This window comes from Babylonia areolata, chromosome 6 (genome assembly GCF_041734735.1).
Source record: "Babylonia areolata isolate BAREFJ2019XMU chromosome 6, ASM4173473v1, whole genome shotgun sequence".
NCBI lineage: Eukaryota > Metazoa > Mollusca > Gastropoda > Neogastropoda > Buccinidae > Babylonia > Babylonia areolata.
The window spans coordinates 42708742-42730962 of record NC_134881.1 but is presented as its reverse complement, the minus strand read 5'-3'; the positions used below and the strand labels follow the sequence as shown (position 1 = coordinate 42730962).

At 39.6% G+C, this 22221-nt stretch overlaps 1 protein-coding gene across 1 annotated transcript; it reads right to left on the bottom strand.

Moving 5' to 3' along the window:
- Nucleotides 1-16: 16 nt before the first annotated feature.
- Nucleotides 17-22150, bottom strand: LOC143283039 (membrane-bound transcription factor site-2 protease-like). The gene is made up of 9 exons (XM_076589040.1): nucleotides 21765-22150; nucleotides 18146-18415; nucleotides 15421-15524; nucleotides 14466-14712; nucleotides 12017-12197; nucleotides 10400-10497; nucleotides 8705-8900; nucleotides 7848-7923; nucleotides 17-5927 (listed from the first exon to the last, which is right to left on the bottom strand). The coding sequence occupies exons 1-9, from the start codon at nucleotides 21837-21839 to the stop codon at nucleotides 5708-5710; spliced, it is 1467 nt and encodes a 488-aa protein (XP_076445155.1). The 5' UTR covers nucleotides 21840-22150; the 3' UTR covers nucleotides 17-5707.
- Between the last annotated feature and the right edge of the window lie 71 nt (nucleotides 22151-22221).

The following is a 22221-nucleotide window of genomic DNA, read 5'->3' as shown; positions in this document are numbered from 1 at the left end:
CAAAAATGTCACAAGATAAAAAATAGATATTTTATTGCGAATTTGCCCAGAAACGAAGTGGTCCCCATAATTTAATTTAAACGCATACACAGTGAGTGCTATGAAATACATTATGGGGAACAAATCAGAAGCATTAAAAAACAAAACAAAATACCAAGCCTTTCACACATGTATTGTTCCAATTCTCTCTGAAAAATCAACTTCTTGGTATTACTGAACAGAGAGATTATCTCCCTCTGTTGCTCATGTTGCCCAAGAACAAAGGCTGTGTAATGTCTATCAAGGCCTGATCAGGAAGTTGGGGTTTATACATGGTCAGGCATCAGCTCCTTTTGTTTTTTTCAACAGCAGATGTGTAGCATACATGGATAATCTTCATGCCTTCACACCTTGAAACTGAAGCAACCCAAATGGTTCTATCAACACACCCTTCTACCCCATTACTATTGTATTAGTTGGGTTTTTTTTTTTTACACTTGCAATCAACAGATGTTTGAGTGAAATTCTGTCTGCTCTTCCTGAGGACAGCGCATCGCTGTAATATTTTGCCTCCCATTAGTTCCCTCATTTGATATTACTCTGCAGTCACTTCACAATTTTCTGTGTGAAATTCCCTACGCTCTATCACCAAGGACAGTCTGTCACAGGAACCCAGTGTCAGCCACTGTTTTCTTGACATGAGAGACGCTTCAGGTTTTCCTGATATGAGAGACGCTTCAGGTTTTCCTGAGAGACGCTTCAGGTTTTCCTGATATGAGAGACGCTTCAGGTTTTCCTGATATGAGAGACGCTTCAGGTTTTCCTGATATGAGAGACGCTTCTCAAATCCCCATTTCAGATGGAAAAGGAATATGTTTATTGAGACCAATAATGTCTTCTGTTACCTCTTTATGTTTCAGTCCCCTTCATAAGCTGTCAGGTTGTAAAACATTCCAATGTTTAAATTCATGGCAACTTTTTTTTCAGTCTTCTGATCTTAACCGTACCACCTATGCAACGAAAAAAGAAAAGTTTTGATGATGAAATGCTGTATCAAAAGCGTCCTTATCTGTTGTACTGACTGATGCATGAGGGTTTCAGTATAAAATGCATACCAGCACACACATGAACTCATATAGACATACATACAGAGCAACAAAAGCAATATGAGCTTACAAAGAAGAAACAAAACAAGGATAAAATTCTCTTACAGTGACACTCATCTTTTCTCCCCAAAACTCACTGGTTCAAACAGAATTACAAACTCTGAAATCACACAGTGTCACACACACACACATTCTAAATACTGACACATACAACACAGTTTATCATGCACAATAAGAGAGCCTGTTGATCTTGAAAGGCAGTATCTTCTGCAAGAACACCACATACATGATCATCTTCTGTTTCACATTCTCTACACACACATCAGTTTCTATGCATGCTGTCATAGACATGCTCATCATTCAGATTCAGAAACTGTTGTGTTTTTTTTAATAGTGATGAGAACGCAAATTTAAATAATGTCAGTTTTACAGACACCTCAGCAGAAGATGAGACTGTACACTCTGAAGAACTAATGGTCCTTCTGTGTACCAAGTTATGAACATCTTCACTGTAACATAAATGATGATATAACCTAAGGATATAGAATGATGATATAACTAAGGATATTATGAACATCCTCACTGTTAACATGAATGATGATCTAACCTAAGAAAATTGTGAACATCTTCACTGTTAACATGAATGATGATACAACCCATGGAAATAATGAACATCCTCAATATAACATGAATGATGATGTAACCTAAGGAAATTATGAACATCCTCAATGTAACATGAATGATGATATAACCTATGGATATAGAATGATGATATAACCTAAGGATATTATGAACATCCTCACTGTTAACATGAATGATGATCAAACCTAAGGAAATTATGAACATCCTCAAGGTAACATGAATGATACGGCCTATGGAAATAACGAACATCCTCAATGTAACATGAATGATGATACAACCTATGGAAATAATGAACATCCTCAATGTAACATAAATGATAATATAACCTGAAACTAACAGCCAATAAATCCATTTACAAGTTCATTAGTCAACAAAATGCCACAGTGTGAAAAAACAAACAAGCATGTCCTTTGCTGTACTAAATTTGCAATCGAAACACACACACACCACACGCACATACAAAACAACAAACCAACGAAGAAATGAGTCCATAGCTCTCAAAATTAAAAAATGAACCAGTCTGCAAGTCATCCAATGATGCACATTAAATGTTTCAAAATCCAATCTCATAAGTGATTTTCCTGAAACGTGATTAATCTGACATGGTAAACAATCATGAATAATACAGAAGCACAATTATCTTTTATGTGAAGCCAAGTTGAAGAGTTTAGCAAACCGATGTAAAATTAAAATAAAATAAAAAGTCACCAAGTAAAATCACCTGCAAGATACAAACTGTAAAAAAACAACAACCAACAATCATTCATTTACTGTACAACTTTATTAGATCACACAGGCTGGCATAGGAAAGAAAACAGCATTTCAGCACTCCCCAACGACAGGGCAGAAAAGCCAACAAAATTTCATCATGCCTGACAATAGTGCACTGTGGCATGCTGACAACAGAGCAATATGGTATCAGTGTGTTTCTCACCTGCTCTGAGCACAAAGAGCACACACAGCACCGACATGGAAGGCACTGGACTGGGGGCCAAGGGTAGTGACCTAAGAGTATCACACTGAAAGGACACCAAACATGACTGAAGATTGAGCTTACTGTAAGTCAACTGCATTCTGAGTGGATGGAGCCGTTAACGAGAACACTTCTTCTTCTGCGTTTACTCGTATGCACACGAGTGGGCTTTTACGTGTATGACCGTTTTTACCCCGCCATGTAGGCAGCCATACTCCGTTTTCGGGGGTGTGCATGCTGGGTATGTTCTTGTTTCCATAACCCACCGAACGCTGACATGGATTACAGGATCTTTAACATGCGTATTTGATCTTCTGCTTGCATATACACACGAAGGGGGTTCAGGCATTAGCAGGTCTGCGCATATGTTGACCTGGGAGATCGTAAAAATCTCCACCCTTTACCCACCAGACGCCGTCACTGTGATTCGAACCCGGGACCCTCAGATTGACAGTCCAACGCTTTAACCACTCGGCTATTGCGCCCATCAACGAGAACACAATTTGTAATGTGTGTGTGTGTGTGTGTATTGTGTATGTGTATATGTCGCACACTCGCTTGCATGTGTGTGCGTGTGTGTGTTAAAGAGTGGTGTATATGTGCATATGCCCAAATGGTTTGGGAATGCATGTGTACATGTGCATCAGACAACAGTTCTGTAATGGAAGATATGAACACTTTAAACATGTTTAACATTCAAGCCTGCTGGCTCATAAGCAGTAAGAGCAGACACAAGAAAGATGTTCTGTTTCTGCAACACAAATATCCTTTTACAGAACTACATGGAAAGTGGCCTCTCCTGTAATAATGCACACCAAAAAAAAAGTCTTCAGATTCAAAACTGTTTAGCGAAGACAATCTTTTCCTCACAAAATACTGAAACCCAACTTCAAATCCTCGCTGATCATCAAAAACCTGTTTATCCAGTCATTAAGCCAGTATGTTGGACAAAAACAGCAAGTATTATGAAGCTTTCCTGTCCCTCATCTGGTTGAAAATCATCAAGTTCTGTGCACCTGACAAAGATACAAGGCAATAATAAACTCCAGAATGTATATCACAACCGTAATATAAGAAAACACATACACTGCAGAGGCTCAGAGAAAATGTGTGCAAGGCACGAGCTACCTCCACTTCCAATGCAGCACCAACCTAAACGTGCTGCACAAGTGGGCAAGCTTTCTGGGTCCGGATTGGCCTCACTAGTCACTTCCAGACCCACAGCCACAGATCCTCCATCTGATGCTGAAGTCGTGGTCATCTTTGACTCCAAAGGACAAACTGCAAGTCAAGGCACTATGAACCTACAGCTGGTACACACACAACATGGACCGGACCACAGCATGGGAGAAATGTTCCCAGCTAACATCAGAACACAGAAACTCACCGAAGCCGCCAGCTCAAGTGGTGCATTTCTTGTCTTTTGCTTTTTCAAATTTAAATCCAGCGTTTAAAAGGATTCCAGATATTAAAAAAAAAAAAAAAAAAAGGCCTGGAAAGCAATCTCACTCCAAATCATTTTTCTTTGTACTGCACAACAGATACACTCTTTACGTGCTCCTTCCCCATCTTACATCTCAACATATCACCTAACTGCTGGACACATTGCAGACAAGATTTTGATAAACATTACCTGCAGCGTTAGTGCCGGTTCAGTTATACACGGGTGTCTCTTCATGTTTCCTTCCCCTCCAAACCTCTTGGATTTAGAAAAAAACCCAACTACACCTTAGTTGTCTTCTATCCAATTCCTTACCGAAACCGAAACCTTTTAAGCACCGACATGATTTGTCCATGTTTTCAGATTTTATAATTTTTTTCCAGCACTGTTTGATGTGTCTGACTGATGTTAAAATAACAGTGAACATCAGTAACTTTTCATGAAAAGGTGAATCGAAAGTGAAATTTTTGCTCTCTCACTCAGTTCTCCCGATTACTGTTATCATAGGTTTTTGTCTGCTTGTTGGTTTTTGTTTTACAGACCTAACAAAGACAATAATTACTTCATTATGGCAACTTAAACTTTTTCCCCACACATTTCTCTTGAAATTTTTCAATAAAAATGAGACACAAAGTGAAAACTCAAATAACATTTTACCAATCCTGAACTTTCCAAAAAGAAATCATGTTGTGAAAATCTGGTATTTTTGATGATTTGCTGTTTTCATGATTACACTATTTCATTCAATGGTTCATCATCAACTGTGGTTTAACATAATGACATTCCTTTTTCTAATTAAACAAAGAATAAGAACTAACAAATGGTGTGGAACATTTCCTGAATGCCATGCCACTGTCTTCAGTTTCTTTCTTTTCATACAAAACTGTCATCACGTTTGCTTACACATCTGCACACTTTTTCACATCCTTCAATAACATTATATAATATCATCAAGGAGGGGATATGGAGGAAAAAAAAAACACATTAATATGCTGGAAGCAATGTTTAAACACACATTCATTAAAGTCCACCATAAAATACATCATTTATCCAAACACTCAAACACACACACATTCACACAAGAGATATATATCAAACCACTGCCCCCAAAAGTCATCTTTGTCATGACCTGTGATAATGAAATATGAAAAAGTACAAATATAATGCTGTGAAATGTTTGTGATTTAGCAGCTACCTGTGAAAAAATACCTCATATTCATTCTCACACTTACACAGATCTATAATATTTTCAGATTATAAATGTAGGGTTAAAAAAAAAAAAAAAAAACAGAAGAAAAAAAAGGATGCATGTAAAAGAGAGTGAGAAGTAAATATAGGGGTTATAAAAAAGAGACATAGATAGACAGAAGGAAAGGAAAGCAAGAGAAAGAAAGATAACCAACAATACTGAACATACACTGCAAAATTTAAAAAAAAATCTGATGTCTTACATTATAAACACAATCGCGTTCAAATCTCAAAACTTACATTCACACAAACTTCAAAACATGCATCTGCAAATCAAACACACGCACACATTCCTTCTCAAACCTCATTTCGCTTTCATCACAAAAACAAAGTCCACATGGCTAGGATGACATTCACCCCTAAAAGTACAGTTCCAAACAGAATGGCCAGTGAGTAGATGGCAGCACGGAGCTCGGGATCGGGGACGGAAGAGCGCAGGGAAAGTTCAATGAAGGCGTGGCATATGTACTGCCCGTCCAACGCGTAACATGGGACGACGTTCAGGATAACTAGCGCCCCCGACAGAGATATCAAGTATCTGTTCTTGGTTAAGAAAAATATGTGATGAGTGACAGGCTTGCCGCGATCAAATATCTGTTCTTGGTTGACAGGCTTTCACAAATCACAAAAAAAAAGAAAAGAAAAAAAGAAAAGAAAAAAAGAAAAAATCTCTGACTTTCAACACATCTAATATTTTTCTGTGTTAACAGATATTTAAATGACTTTAAGAGATACAAACTGACCTATGTCTCTGAATACTATGATGGGTATTTCCTTTGTTTACATAAATATAAGCAATTTCTTTTTTGAATGCAACCAAATGGAACTGCTAACCAAAATGGACAAGAACATTATCAACTACAGATATACCACAGCATATCAGAATAGCCTGCACATGTGTGTGCGTACACTGCGTGAGAGTAGGGAAACATTTTCAAAACAGACGCTCAGTGTGTGTGTGTATGAGTATGAATGGGTGTGTGTGCATTCATGCATGCATATGCGCGTGCACAAAGGATACTCTCACCAGCAGTATTTCCAATGCTGAAACTCAGAATTCCCTCCAACCTGTTGGCTGTTCCTGTTCCGTTTGTTTATTTGATTATATATATATATATGTGTGTATATATATCTCTTTGTATATATATGTGTAGGGTTGGGGGTGGGGGATATGGGCGTATATGTGTGTGCTTGTACAAGGAAGTGTTCATCTGTGTGTGTGTGTGTGTGTGTGTGTGTGTGTGTGGGTGGAAGCTGTGATATGTAGCCTAGAAATGAGTGTGTGGAGGGGGGTAGAGGAGGTGCAGGGTAATGTGTGTGTGTGTGTGTGTGTGTGTGTGTGTGTTGTGGCTCATGTACGTTTATGTGTATTTGACTGTGCTTTCACATCTGTGAAACTGCACGTTTGGCGCATATCTGTTATGCATGTGTGGGTGTATGTGTGAATGTGTGTCTTCATGTTTTACATTTATTTGCTTATTTATCATCATTGTTGTCTTATTTATTTATTATTATTATTACTACCTTTTTTTTCATATTATAATTATTATTTATTTATCTATCTATTTATGTATTTATTTACTTATTTATGTACGCTTATCTATTATTTATTCACCTTTTTTTTCAAGGCCTGACTAAGCACGTTGGGCTACGCCGCTGGTCAGGCATCTGCTTGGCAGATGTGGTGTAGCGTATATGGATTTGTCCGAACGCAGTGACGCCTCCTTGAAACTGAAACTATTTGATTTTGATGGTTATCATTCATGATGCGGGTGTAAGATGTGAATCAGTGAGTGATAATTGTGTTCTTCTATGTATCTGTGTGATGTGTGTGGGTGAGGGAGAGGGGAAGGAGTGTACAGGAGGTCAGAATGTGTGTTGTAATCAACATGACATCATTGTGATTATGTATGTCAGTGTGCATGGTTTGTATATTTACGTATTTTTCATGAAAACATGAACAGGCTGAGTGTGTGTGCATGCATGCATATGTTTCAGCATATTCCAATTAATTCTCTTGTTTCTTATTAACTATTTTTTATGCTAACATACTGTATAAATACTGTAAGTATGCTGTGATATTCAAGAATGAGTGAATGAACAACAATGTGACAATTTCCCCTGCTTCTAACATTCGCAAAATGTCCTTGTCTTTTCATCTCTGCATGTGTACGTGCGTGTATGTGTGTGTTTGTGTTTGTGTGTGTGTGTGTGTGTGAATTTATTCTGTCACGCTCTTTTGCATCATCATACTTTATAGCCATTCTCTGACAAGCACCGAGGTTTAACCTACACTGGATCAGCTCATGGTATAAACGTTTCACTATTATAATCATCGTAAGATTTTAATTCATGATTTCCCCTTCTCTGGAACCTTCTGAGACATTAACACACACACCTGTCTGTGTACACATATATCTCTCATCATTTTACCAGTTGAAACGAAGAAAAAGGATACTTGCAGAATGTCTCCAAAATGTATGGCAGGTTGAGGGGAACCAAAGAACTACTCGGTAAATAGTTGCTCACTGACACTGTACAAGAGAAGAAAAAAACATCCATTACTTATACAGTTACATAACATGCACACACACACACACACACACACACACACACACAGAAAAAGGAAAATATCAAACTTTCCCCATGTTACAAACAAACAACTGACACAATGATCATCACAAACTTTGACTGGTGTTGGTAAAAACAGAGGATTATTTTCAAAACCTGTCTGCAGCTGAGCCAATGTTGCTATTTAAGTCAGTTTGATCAGCAAGAAAAGATGTGTAAACAAAGTGGGGAAATTTCTGGGTTAAAAAAAAAAAAATCTTTGTGCATTTGGTTTGTATCCGTGTGTGTGTGTGTGTGTGTAACTGGATCAAGTGTGCTGGGCAGCAGTGGCTTAAGGTTGTGTCCCTTTGTTTTGTTCAGAGCAGTAAAACTTATTGCCCTTGTTCATTGTTGACACTTGGCCTCATTCACATTCTCCTTTTAATCACTGAAATGAGAAGCTTTCAAATCTTTTTTTCCCCCCTAAACTACCAACACTGCCTTTGCTTTGTTCAAAACAGACAAAATCCTTTAATCACTCAGAAGACTTTTAAACAACAACAACAACAAAAAACCCCCCAAAACACCAAGACATTACACTGATTACCCCACCTGAAGACCTGACCCACCAGAATCTTCTTCTCCTTCGTTCGAGGGCTGCAACTCCTATGCTCACTTGTACGTACACAACCGGGCTTTTACATGCATGACCGTTTTTAACCACACCATGTATGCAGCCATACTCTGTTTTCAGGGAAGACCTACCAGAGTAATACAAATCCAGCGGATGGCCCAGGAAGAGCAGAGGGGGGCGGCGGCCATGGAAGATCCTCAGCAGTTTGGTCTCGTTGTCCACAGCAGGGTACACACAGGCCACCTCCACGCCCGGCAGGTAGCAGTCACTCTGCAGTTTGCATATGGGACGGTCCGTCGTGGTGCGGGCAGGGAGACAGGCATAGTGCTGTCAACACAAAGGGGAGAGAGGGGTGTGGGGGTGCGAAAGACCTGTACTGTGTTATATTGTATTGTATTGCACTGCATTGTACTGTATTGCATTGTACTATGTTTTGTCACAACAGATTTCTCTGTGGGAAATTCAGGCTACTCTCCCTGTGGAGAGCGCGTTGCTTCAGTGCATCACCATCCTTTTTTTTTTTTCTTTTTCTTTTTTCTGCCTGCAAGTGTGTTTTCTTATCAAAGTGGATTTCCTCTGCATAACTTTGCCAGGGATAACCCTTATTTACTGTGGATTCTTTTTTGTGTGTGCTAAGTCTCATCCAAATAACTAGCAACCAGACCACCACTCAAGGTCTAGTGTAGGGGGGGTCAGTGGGTGGGGAGTGGGGAATACTGGTGAGTGTGGGATTCAAACCTGTGCACTCTTGATTCTCTCGCTTCCCAGGCGGAACGTAACCACGGGGCCACCACTCCACTTTTAAGTACAAGGTCTCATGTCTCTGCTTTCACGTAATTTCTGGAACTGCACCTCAATATATTTCTGATGTTTATAATTACTTATGTCACCTTAAGGTATCTCTGCTCTTCTGCTGAGGATAGAATCTTTTGCGTTCCCGAATTCAACAGAGAGAAACATGGCGGTAGAGCTTTCACTTCTTAGCTGTGAAAACCTGGAATTCACAGCCTTTTTCAGTCCATCACAGTCCCTCACTCACATCCTTTAAAATAAATCACCAAAAATATTCATTTTTAAGCAGCTTACATAACTAAGGCACTCCATTCCATATCTGTCTTTGATGGATCCACAACTATTCCATGCATGCATGCATGCGTGCGTGCGTGTGTGTGTTTGTGTGTGTCTGTGTGCGTGCGTGTGTGTGGACAAAAGCTGCAGAGGTGTATGTGCTGTGAGTGATGTTAAACTTTTTTCAAATGGAATTTTTTAAAAGCCAGTTTGCATCTTTAATATTTCTGACATTCCTGTGCCTTATTTATGCCACACACACTGATAAACGCGCTCAGTGCGGCAGGGCGTGTGCCATGTAAATGCACATTACTTCTTCTTCTTCTTCTGTGTTCACTCGTATGCACACGAGTGGGCTTTTACGTGTATGACCGTTTTTACCCCGCCATGTAGGCAGCCATACTCCGTTTTCGGGGGTGTGCATGCTGGGTATGTTCTTGTTTCCATAACCCACCGAACGCTGACATGGATTACAGGATCTTTAACGTGCGTATTTGCTTGCATATACACACGAAGGGGGTTCAGGCACTAGCAGGTTTGCACATATGTTGACCTGGGAGATCGGAAAAATCTCCACCCTTTACCCACCAGGTGCCGTCACCGTGATTCGAACCCGGGACCCTCAGATTGACAGTCCAACGCTTTAACCACTCGGCTACTGCGCCCGTCAATGCACATTACATGTATCATCATCATCACTGTTCTTTTCTATTCACTTATCTTCAATATGATGGTTATTGAGGACACAAGGAACTCACAGTGCTGTGGCTGGTGCGGGTGTGGTAGAGGAAGCAGAGGTGGGTCTGGCTGGTCTGGTTACAGCAGTCGATCTCTCCCTCCGCAGGGTGGCTCCAGTCTGTGTAACACACAGCATGCACACGTTTCTCCACAGCACAAATACGCATATAAACATAATAAAAATAATGGACATTTATATAGCACGTTTCTCCAGGAATACTGCTCAAAGCACGCTTTACATTTCGTTCCTTGCTTCCCTCTCAATCCCCCCCCCCCTCCCCCAGAAGCACATGCCAGAATATACTCACGCAACTGAACATTGGAAACCACACCCACCCACCCATGATGCCCATCAGAAAATGTATCCCTGCAACATGCACTCAGACGATCACACATGAATGCATGGGTACTCGCTAGCAAACCACCACACACACATAGCTAATGGCTTCCCCACAATAAAGCATGCATTTAAAACCAGATCCTACCAAGACCAGTACTGAAAAATTACTGTTGTTGGAAAAGTTGTGTTTTCAGAGATTTAAAAGATTTCAGCGAGACAATGTCGCAAATTTTCTGGCATTTTGTTCCACAATGACGGGGCCTGAAAAGACAGAAAGATCTGACTGTTGATTCTTCTTTTCAACAGTGATTTTTAATAGACTGGTATCAGTAGCAGAACAAAGGTGAAGAGTTGGACTGTACATTTCAAGGAGGTCAGAGAGATGATGAGGACCACAGCTTAAGAGGGCAGACATACATGTCAGTGAAGTCTTAACAACATAGCAAAGTCTTCATAATGTGGCGAAGCCTAGACAATGCAGAAGAGCACTGTTCTATAGGTGACGGAAAGCACTGATGATCACTTTATTTATATGGTGTCTGTAAAAGAAGTGTGCGTGTACTGTTTCCATGCCCCTAGGGGGCATGTGAAATAAACTTCTTGCCTTGCTTTGCCTTGCCTTGCCCAGAATCCTTCCATTTTCATTTTGTGCACATAATAAGGGCACTTTCCCTGACCTGGCCCCCCACCCCCCATCCAAATCAAATATCACTCTGTCAATGTCATGTTTCACATACAACTGCAAGCATTCACACTAGGATTGTTCTTTCTTTTCATTCTGTCTTCTTACTTTAATAATTCAGACTCTCTGATGTGTTTACAAACACAAAACATTACTCATCTTTTTGGCCCCATAACATGCCTAGACATTGGGTAACCATTCATGTCATCAAGTCATGTTGCTTCTTAGAACATAGTTTAACCACTGGAACAGGTTTTCTTTGCTCTTTAATAAGCCACCTTCCACCATGGAAAGATGCCCCCCTAACCTCCCTCTAATAAAAACAAAACAACCCTAGCTCAACCACAGGAACAGGTTTTCTTTACTCTTTGATAAGCGACATTCCACCACAGAAAGATGGAAGATCAACACCCACACCCACCCCCCTCCAATCCCCTCTAAATGACAAAAAAAAACCAAAACCCAACCTTAGCTTAACCACAGGAACAGGTGTTTTTTTGCTCTTTGATAAGCGACATTCCACCATGGAAGATCAACCAACACCCCCACTAACCCCCCCTCTATAAAAAAAAAACACAGCAAAACCCTGCATTTCTTCTCTCGCCAGCGACTGACTTTTGGGCGTGGTGTTGATCTCCTTGATGAAAGCGACGGGCAGACAGTGGCCCAGCGAGGGCTGCTTCATGCTGCTGAGGATGCAGTTGTGCCAGTCCCCCACACTGCTCACCATGCATTCCCCCACCCCTGTCAGCGGCTCCCCCACCATCAGACCCCTGGGGCCAGACACCGCCGAGTTCTGTGCGTAAAGAGACATGTGACATTGTGGATTATAGTCCAGACAACTGCACACAGCCAAGTTCTGTGCGTAAAGAGACATGTGACATTGTGGATTATCATCCAGCCAACTGCACACCGCTGAGTTCTGTACGTAAAGAGACATGTGACATTGTGGATTATCATCCAGCCAACTGCACACTGCTGAGTTCTGTACGTAAAGAGACATGTGACATTGTGGATTATAGTCCAGCGCACACAGCCACATCAGAACTGACAAAAAAAACAAACAAACAAAAAAACAAAAAAAAAACAGCTATGTTACACAAAAAACCCTGGCATGTCTGATTAACAAAAAAAATCTACAAAACAATACAGCTTATACCATAAAAAGAAGAAAAAAAAAAGCAAACCCTTTCATGAATACCTTGGTCCTGTCACACAGAATAAACTTCCCAACTAACACAATCTCAACTCAAACTGACCTAAAAAAACATCTGTACAAATATGCTTTCAGGGATGTGTGTGTGTGTGTGTGTGTGTGTGTGTGTGTGTGTGTGTGTGTGTGTGTGTGTGTGTGTGTGCATGCATGTCTGTGTGCACGCGTGTGTTTGAGAGTGTGTGTGTATATGTGTGGATTAGCATTTTTGTCACTGATGTATTCTGTTTGTCTTGCTTGCAAAATCTTCATTTTGGCGCCCTGTGTTGGCATTTCTTGTAACAATTTCCCCTTTCTGATGTCGATTAACTGTTAGAGCTCCGGGCCACTGTGCTAAGGAGGCAGAGCACATTATAAATACCATTTCTATCATCATCATCATTATCACTGTCATTTATACCCCAGCTGTCAGCAACAGTGCTATGTCAGGACTCAGAACATTTCCAGTAAAGAACACCCACACATACAAAAAAGACATTTTCTGGAGAAAACTACACGTGAATGGACCAGTGAGGCAGAAAATACCAAGGAAAAGAACACAAGACGAAGAGGGAAAAACCAGAAATAAAGAGAACAAAGGAAAAGAGGCAGTGTTCAGCTCAGAATATTCAGGTGGGGATGCCATTTATGACAGAAAACCTTTTTTTTTTTCCTTTTCTCTAATCAGTTCAACAGTTTAACACTATGTGGACCTAACTTGTCGTACTTGCTTCTGAGCTGTTGAATGAACGCACAGCCTTGCTGTACTCAGTATGCTATCTTTTTTTTAGTTTTTGTTTTTTCCACATCAACATTTCCCACTTTGTCAGCACAAGCATTTGTCACGCTGGTGTTACCATTCTACTTGCTGAGTGAGTCATAAACCCAATCATAATCACTGGATTGAATTTCAGAGCATTCTTTCAATTTCTCTTAATCACTCTGAGAAAATTTATTCTGTTATAGAAAATCCCATAAGTCTCTACTAAAGTTGCACATTATTTGATACAGTTTGGAAGAATATTGATTTTTCTTGACACTTGAACTCAAGGAAATTAAAGACACCCATTACAAGGGAAATAACTGCTTTTCCACAAGAAAAAACAGCGTGCATGGAAGATGTTATGAACTACATAAATCTAACAACTGGGTGAACATAATCACTGAAAGTTTCCATAAAAATATGCTAATGATCCAGAATGAGTGAACTCTTAGCTAATGGTTTTGACAATTGCTAGGGTATTACAGTAGCTAAAAAAAAAAACAAAAAAAACTTCTTATAGGATGAAAATGTTTTACATGCATCAAATCAACCATGCCCTTACATCTCAAAACCACACATCTCAACAACGACACTGCAGTATATCAAAGTGTTGACATTTATTTGTGTACATTCCTGCTTCAAGAAGAGCTTCAATGTACTTGAGAAAGGCATGGCTGATTCTAACAACTCACTGTGCAAACATATGGCAGTTACAGGCCAGGACAGCCTCACAAACAACAGCAAACTTAGTGAAAGGACATTTTTCATTTAAATTATGTAAAATATATTATACTGTGACCTACTGATGAGGACTCCAGTTGGGGTCTGGTTCCTGTCCTGTGCAAACTACTACCCTGCAAATTCTGAGAAACCAAAAGTAGCTGTGGCTAATGACCTCCCTTAGTATATTACCTCCCTCCTGAGTGCCTGTGCAACGCCCTCTATTCCAGCAGGCATCTTCCATTCCTGCAGCCTGTGCATTCAAGCAGTGAAGTTTTTTTTTTTTTTTTTTTACATTTCCTACCTTACGTTTGGATTCTCTACTGTTGCATGTTGTCACATGCCATGACACAGCAGATAATGATAATGAAGATGACAAAGAAAATTACCTCCGCCACAGCAGTGATGGCCACAGCCTGCCCCACAGTGTAGAACGGCAGCAGAGCGACCGGCAGTGAGATGAGGACGAGCAGAGCGACGATGACGATGACAAAGTTGTGCCACACCCCTGCACAGTAGATACGTAGCTGTCGCAGTGGGGACACTGCCTGCAGGTGTTCAGAGGACAGGTCCACGAAGGCTCCAGGGTACATCAGCAGCAGGAACACGCCAAACCCGTTTACTCGCACCTGCTCCCTGGACACATGACAAGAAGATAAATATAATTCTTTTTTAACAAGGGTTTAACACAAGCCAGTACGTTTATTTTGCTTCTTTTATATATCTCTCTCTCTATATACACATATATATATATATATATATATATATATATATAGAGAGAGAGAGAGAGAGAGAGAGAGAGAGAGAGTATATAGATATATGTAGTACCAATGTTCAGGTTCAGCACTCCGCTTCTGGGTGTGTTTTGACACGGTCCACTGACCACTTTCTGATTATGTGATTTGCATTGATTGTTAATGCATCCGCACCACTCCTCATGATGCCTTACTCAAGAAGTCAAATACCTCTCTGTAAATGCACAGAATATATCTCTTTTATTGTTAAATGAAGTTTTCAGTGCAGTAGCACAACATGATCATCATCAATAGAACTGAGAACATCACTTCTCATTGGTGGACAGGAATTACCAGCAAGTTGATGTTGTTTGTGTAACAGAAACAGTGTCTGAGCAAAGATTTCACACAACGAGAGTGTGACCCATGTCCAAGCAGTCAGGATATATGATCATATTGGTAAAAAAATACCTGTCATTGCTCATTTTCAACTTACCCATAATTCAAAGTCACACTACTACTACATTTTGCTCTGTTTTCACCAGAGAGATGAACATTTCTTATGAGGGTGGACGGCACACGTGGCCAGGCCAGCAACGTCTGTCCCTACCTGACAGCAGCGATGGCATGGCCCACTTCATGCAGGATCCCACAGATCAGCAGAGTCAGCATGTAGTACCAGATCTGGCTGACCGGCAGGTTCACACCTGGCATCTGAGCACAAACACAATCCACATGCTGCATCATGTGACAGCATCTGAGCACAAACACAATTCACACATTGTATCATGTGACACCCAGCATCTGAGCGCAGACACAATCCACACATTGTATCATGTGACACGCAGCATCTGAGCACAAACACAATCCACACATTGCATCATGTGACACCCAGCATCTGAGCGCAGACACAATCCACACATTGTATCATGTGACATCCAGCATCTGAGCGCAGACACAATCCACACGTTGTATCATGTGACAACCAGCATCTGAACACAAAAACACAATCCACACATTGTATCATGTGACACCCAGCATCTGAGCACAAACACAATCCACACATTGTATCATGTGACACCCAGCATCTGAGCACAAACACAATCCACACGTTGTATCATGTGACAACCAGCATCTGAACACAAACACAATCCACACGTTGTATCATGTGACAACCAGCATCTGAGCGCAGACACAATCCACACATTGTATCATGTGACAACCAGCATCTGAGCAAAAACACAATCCACACATTGTATCATGTGACAACCAGCATCTGAGCAGAAACACAATCCACACATTATATCATGTGACAACCAGCATCTGAGCACAAACACAATCCACACGTTGTATCATGTGACAACCAGCATCTGAACACAAAAACACAATCCACACGTTGCATCATGTGACACCCAGCATCTGAGCGCAGACACAATCCACACATTATATCATGTGACAACCTGCATCTGAGCACAAACACAATCCACACGTTGTATCACGTGACAACCAGCATCTGAACACAAAAACACAATCCACACGTTGTATCATGTGACAACCAGCATCTGAGCACAAACACAATCCACACGTTGTATCATGTGACAACCAGCATCTGAGCACAAACACAATCCACACGTTGTATCATGTGACACGCAGCATCTGAACACAAAAACACAATCCACACGTTGTATCATGTGACACCCAGCATATGTGCACAGACACAATATACATGTATCATGTGACACCCAGCATTATGCGCAAACACAATCCACATGTTGTATCATGTGACACCCAGCATCTATACGCAGACACAGACATGTTGTGTCAAAAAGACAAGGAGACAGAGATTTCATTGCTTCAATGTTCAAAGACATAAGGACATTGTTGTGGTGGTGTTCATTCACTCATCCTTGCACACCACTGTGCATTACAAAAGATCGAAACACTCAGCGAATGAGTGTTTTGGTCTCTGGTGGTAATGTGCTTTAGTCATGTACATAAAAAAACAAATATTCACCCGATTATGTTAATGATTTTTTGTGTGTTCAGAAGCCAAAAACAATCAATGAAGCTATCAACACTGAGCAAAGAAAAAAAAGTAAAAGTGACAGAGTGAGAGAGAGCGAGAGGGAGACAGACAAGACAGACACAGACAGACACAAGGAGAAAGAGGGGTTTTGCGTCAGACAGAGATTCAGACTAATGAGGTGAGAGAAAATAAGACATAAATTTTTTTAGTTGAGATAAAAAGCACATAAATTTTTACAGATAACTTGATAAGATATAACATCAGAATAATTCAGAATAATGAATATCAATTACAAAATTTTCACAGATGAAATATATAGATAATCTTATTTACCATAATATCGAAATCAATCATTAAAAATCAAGTTCCCAGCACATGTGCTCCTTCACTAAAAAAAAACAACAAAAAAAAAACCCCCCAAAGGGCAATAAAGCGACTGCCATTCTCGGCACACTTACATTAAAAACTCAGCTTAACTTTAAGTTGAATGCTAGGATTCACATTCTATGTCAGGTTGGGCTCAATATTTTGTGTTCACAACACAAAAATGGACTTTCCTGCCACTGTCAATGTGTTGTCATTCAAGTGGTATCAGTGTTGTGTGTAGCTTCCATAAAATGGCCCAAGTAATACTCCCAGAAAAAAGAAAGAAAATATATGATATACAGGTGTGTGGGTTTTTTTGGTGTTTTTTTCCCTTATTTTTTAAAGGAAAATTAAAATTCACATAGTGAATTTTAATCACCCAATTCTAAGTTAACAAATCTTTGACACTGCTTTGACAAAGTAAGCAAGCTATGCTAACAAAAAAATCAAAAGAACAACCAAAAACAAACAAACAAACAAAAAAAAACAAACCCAAACCCACCCCAACCAAAATTTAAATCGAGCAAATAATTGTTGATCAACGTAAACTAAGTGACCAGATAAATGCAAAACATTGTCTTAGTCTAGTATAGAATCATCATTTCCAGTTGGTAGCAAACACAGAGAGTGTATAGTTATTATGTAACAATCTGTCTCTTCACACACACACACAAACTCTCAAACACGCACACACACATACAAACTCAAACAATCTCTATCTTCACACACACACACACATGCACTCAAACACGCACACATACAAACTCAAATAATCTACAACCATCTTCACACACACACATACACACACATTCAAACAAATGCATGTACATACAAACTCACACAGCACCCACACCCACCCACACAGCAATTCACCCATCCTCCCATCCCATGCCATGCCCAACCCACCCACCCAACCCACCCAGAAACCAAACCACCCCCTCACCACAGGCGTCAGCACTTGCTGCTCCACGGGCTTCTGCCGCAGGGTGTTGAACACCAGCAGACTGAGCAGCAGCACCGACAGCAACATGGTCACCAAGGCCACAAACACCCCACACGTGAACCACCAGCGTAGGAACCCCGGGCGCCACTGGCCCACGCGCAGGAAGCAGCGGTTGAAGATGGGCGTGTACCATCGCAGCTGGCAGACCAGCACCGACAGGCCCGTCTTGTCCAGGAAGTGGAGGTACTGTCTGGAGGAGGACTTCTTGCTCTGCAAAACCAACCGGAAAAAAAAGAAAGAAAATAAAACAAAATTAATTAAAATAATAACCAGCACCAACAGGCCAGGAAGTGGAGGTACTGTCTGGAGGAGGACTTCTTGCTCTGCAAAACCAACAGAAAAAAAAAAGAAAAAAAAAAAAGAAGTAAAAATAATAACCAGCACCAACAGGCCAGGAAGTGGAGGTACTGTCTGGAGGAGGACTTCTTGCTCTGCAAAACTAAAAACAAAAAAATGAAATAAAATAAAACAAAATAAAGTAGAAATATAACCAGCACTGACAAGCCTGTCTTGTCCAGAAGTGGAGGTACTGTCTGGAGGAGGACTTTTTGCTCTGCAAAACCAACCAAAAAAATAAATGAAATAAAATAAAACAAAATTAAGTAAAAATAGCTACCAGCACCAACAGGCCTGTCTTGTCCAGGAAGTGGAGGTACTGTCTGGAGGATGACTTCCTGCTCCGCAAAACTAACAACAACAACAAAATCAATGAAACAAAAATAAAGTAAAAACAATAACCAGCACCAACAGGCCCGTCTTGTCAAAGTTGTCCAGGAAAAGCAGATACTGTCTGGAGGAGGGATTCTTGCTCTGCAAAACCAACAAAAAAATGAAATAAGATAAAATAAAGTACATACTAAAAATAATATAAATAAGTATGAAACAAGTGAAAATAAAATAGAATAAAACAAAGTAAAATAACGTAACAAAACAAGAATGAAACAAGTGAACGAATCAATGAATCATTTTATGTGTGTTCATAAAGATCTGAAATGAATACTACACAAATCACATAACAGTCTGGATGAGGACTTCTTGCCCTGCCAAACCAAAGAAAACATGAATCAATGAATATTCTTGTGTGTGTTCACCAAACGTGATATCATGAACATCACAAAACAAAACAACAACACACACATAAAACCACTGACGAAGGCAAAACTAAACAAAACAAACAAACAAAAAAGCAACAAATACAAATTATAAATGCAGTAAGAACTGAGTTAAAAAGGCAAAGTGAACAATGTGCATACACGCCCACAATAATATATCTGTATTGTAGTTTGTACTACCCTCTTCCACAGAAATTCAGATTATAAAGTTATAGCCAAAATATTTCTTCCACATCCTGTCTGATAGTGATACTTAGATATGGAAAAAAAAAATTGTCATGTATATCATCAGACATGTACTGTGTGACAAACTGGTATCCCCATTAGCAAAGCATTTCCCTTATTTGCCAACATCTGCTCTATTCACTGCATCCTGCACAGACCTATTGTGTTGCAGATAAAGCTATTTGTGGCCATGCATCAGTGTACAAGCTTTCTCTGTGCAATGTGTGTGTGAGTGTGTACTGTGTGTTTGTGTGCGCGCATAAACATTACTGTGTGTGTGTGTGTGTGTGTGTGTGTGTGTGTGTGTTTGACTTTGAGTGTGGTGTGTATACATGTGTGTGTATGCATGTTACTCTGTGTGTTTGTATGTGTGTGTGCGAGTGTGCTGTGCTCTGTGTGTGTGTGTGTGTGTGTGTGTATGTGTGTGAGCATGCTCTGTGTGTGCGTGCGCATGTTACTGTGTGTGTGTGCATGCGTGTACAACTTGTGTGTGTTATAATTTATGTAGAATGTCATGTGCAGTTGTGTGTGTGGCCTGTGTAACATTGTGTGCTAAGGCCTAAAGCAAGTTTTTAGTTTCAAGATTTTCTTGCAATTTGCTGCTATTCTTATTTGTTGGTTTCTAAAAAGAACACAGCAGCTTCAGAGCTTTATACAACCGTGCAGTTAATGGCTTTTTATTCTTTTTCTTTAAAATCTAAATTAACATGCAGCCATACAACTTACATTACAGTTACAGACTTATTTTTCATCAAGAAAGAGAAGAAGTCATACACATTTTTCAGACATACAAAAACCAATAATAATGATACACATACTAAATCTTGATCAAGTTGATGAAAAAAAGAAAAAGAAAATTTTGGACAATTACACAGTATTCGTCATGACAATATACGTGTATTACATTCTACACAGCATATCATAAACCCCAGATATGCTTCTTAAGTTAACAATTCCATCTAGTTTATGGCTAAAGAAGCTTGTGCTGTATTTATCTGGAATTCTATTAGCTTTTGTCATTTTAATAGATTTCTCTAAGTGGAATTTGAAATGTTTTCCCTATGAAAGTCTGAATATTATGCTTTTATAGTTTAGTACACTAGTCAGTGACTCAGTTTACTAATAAACAATTAATAGCCATAATGAAAGAAACAATGGAATCATGGATTGAAAACAAAATTGAACAAAAACAAAATATAATATGCATGTGCATGCGTACACAGACATGAACATATACATGCTTGTTTATGTGTATATATTTATGTGTACATACATATGTATACGTTACTCACACACATTCAAACAAAACCGTGAACACAAAATGTTCCAGATTTAGCAGTTAGTAAGCATTGCATCAGAACAGATTTGCTGCAACACTCTGCAATGTAAAGTCCTGCATGATACATATGCCAGACTGATCCACCACCCAATGAAAATCAGTTGTAAAAATAACAACCATGTAATGATGTATATGATGTAAAAAGCAGTTTGTATACTATTAGCGACTTTTAGAGTTCATAGTTTCTTGTATATTATCTAAAGTCTGTGCCAGCTGTAATTATCACTGCAAAATTCAAAGGTTAGTTTAATACAAATTTAGTGTAAAAGCAGATCTGTCTCTCTTTCATATTCCCTTTGTGTGTGTATGTATGTATATGTGTGTGTGTGTGTGTTTGTGTGTGTATTTATAAATATATATATATATTTTGTATGTGCCAGTAACACTCAACTGGACTTGCACTACTTCTTCGACTTCTCTCAGAGAAAAGATTGTCATTCTTCTTGTTCATTCTTCAGTTGTATGAGTGAATTTACTGTCCCGATCAAACACATTTCAATGTTTCCAAACTTTTTCTACCGATTTGTCATGACTAAAAAAAAGATACTGATCGGACTAAAAATTACTTTCTCTGCTGGTAACTTGTCACTACCTGTATCAAAAAAATCGCCATTTTCTTAAAATCAGTATTCATAGTCTACCAAACTTGAAAATTAAAATTTGAAACTCATCATAATTGAAAATTTGAAACATCATAAATTGATAAGTTCTTTTTTATGTTGCTATTTTTGTTTTGTTTTGCTTTTGTGGTGAGCAGTATCCTGTTGATTTATTGTGTATGTTGTAGAATTTTGTAGTTTGTAGTAGATTCTTGGGTATTTGGGCATGTTGAAAAAAAAAGTAAACTCGGTGAAAACATTTAAGAAAAAAAAAAAAAAATCACCTTCAAAAAGGCGTCAAGCAGGTAAAGCGAGGACCAAAAGCCCAGCAAAAGAGCAATCCATGTCGTCTGCAACATGCTTCCTTTACGCTGTGATCCGCATTTATTCACCAGTTACATTTGGGTTTTTCGTCTGTTTCAGTATTTGTTTCTGCACCACAAACTGCATCACATTCGGTGAAAACATTGCAAGCACACATGTGAACTATTTATATTCGAGACATTTTCGCCGAAAAATCAAATCCATAGGTAAAAGGAAGCCCAGGTGCATCTGATGCTGACTTCCACGTCAAATCTGTAAACGTGTTACAGTTCTGTCACCATGGAGAAACTGAAATATGATGAAATAATTTTCCTTTTCTGCTTCCTCCATTTCATGTGGTCCGCGAGTGCCGTCCTGAAAGTAGCACAAGTGTAGGAACGCACCAAGCAAATTCTCAGCTTTTGATTGGATCATTTG

Bases quoted from the DNA above. Each gene is read 5' to 3' on its own strand.
- LOC143283039 (XM_076589040.1), bottom strand. From the start codon at position 21,839: ATGTTGCAGACGACATGGATTGCTCTTTTGCTGGGCTTTTGGTCCTCG. The intron at 14,713-15,420 runs GTAGGGACAGAC...TCATGTGTCCAG, and splicing joins CATGCCATCGCTGCTGTCAG to GGAGCAGGTGCGAGTAAACG. The intron at 8,901-10,399 runs GTGAGTTCCTTG...TTGTGTTGACAG, and splicing joins CCCGCACCAGCCACAGCACT to CACTATGCCTGTCTCCCTGC.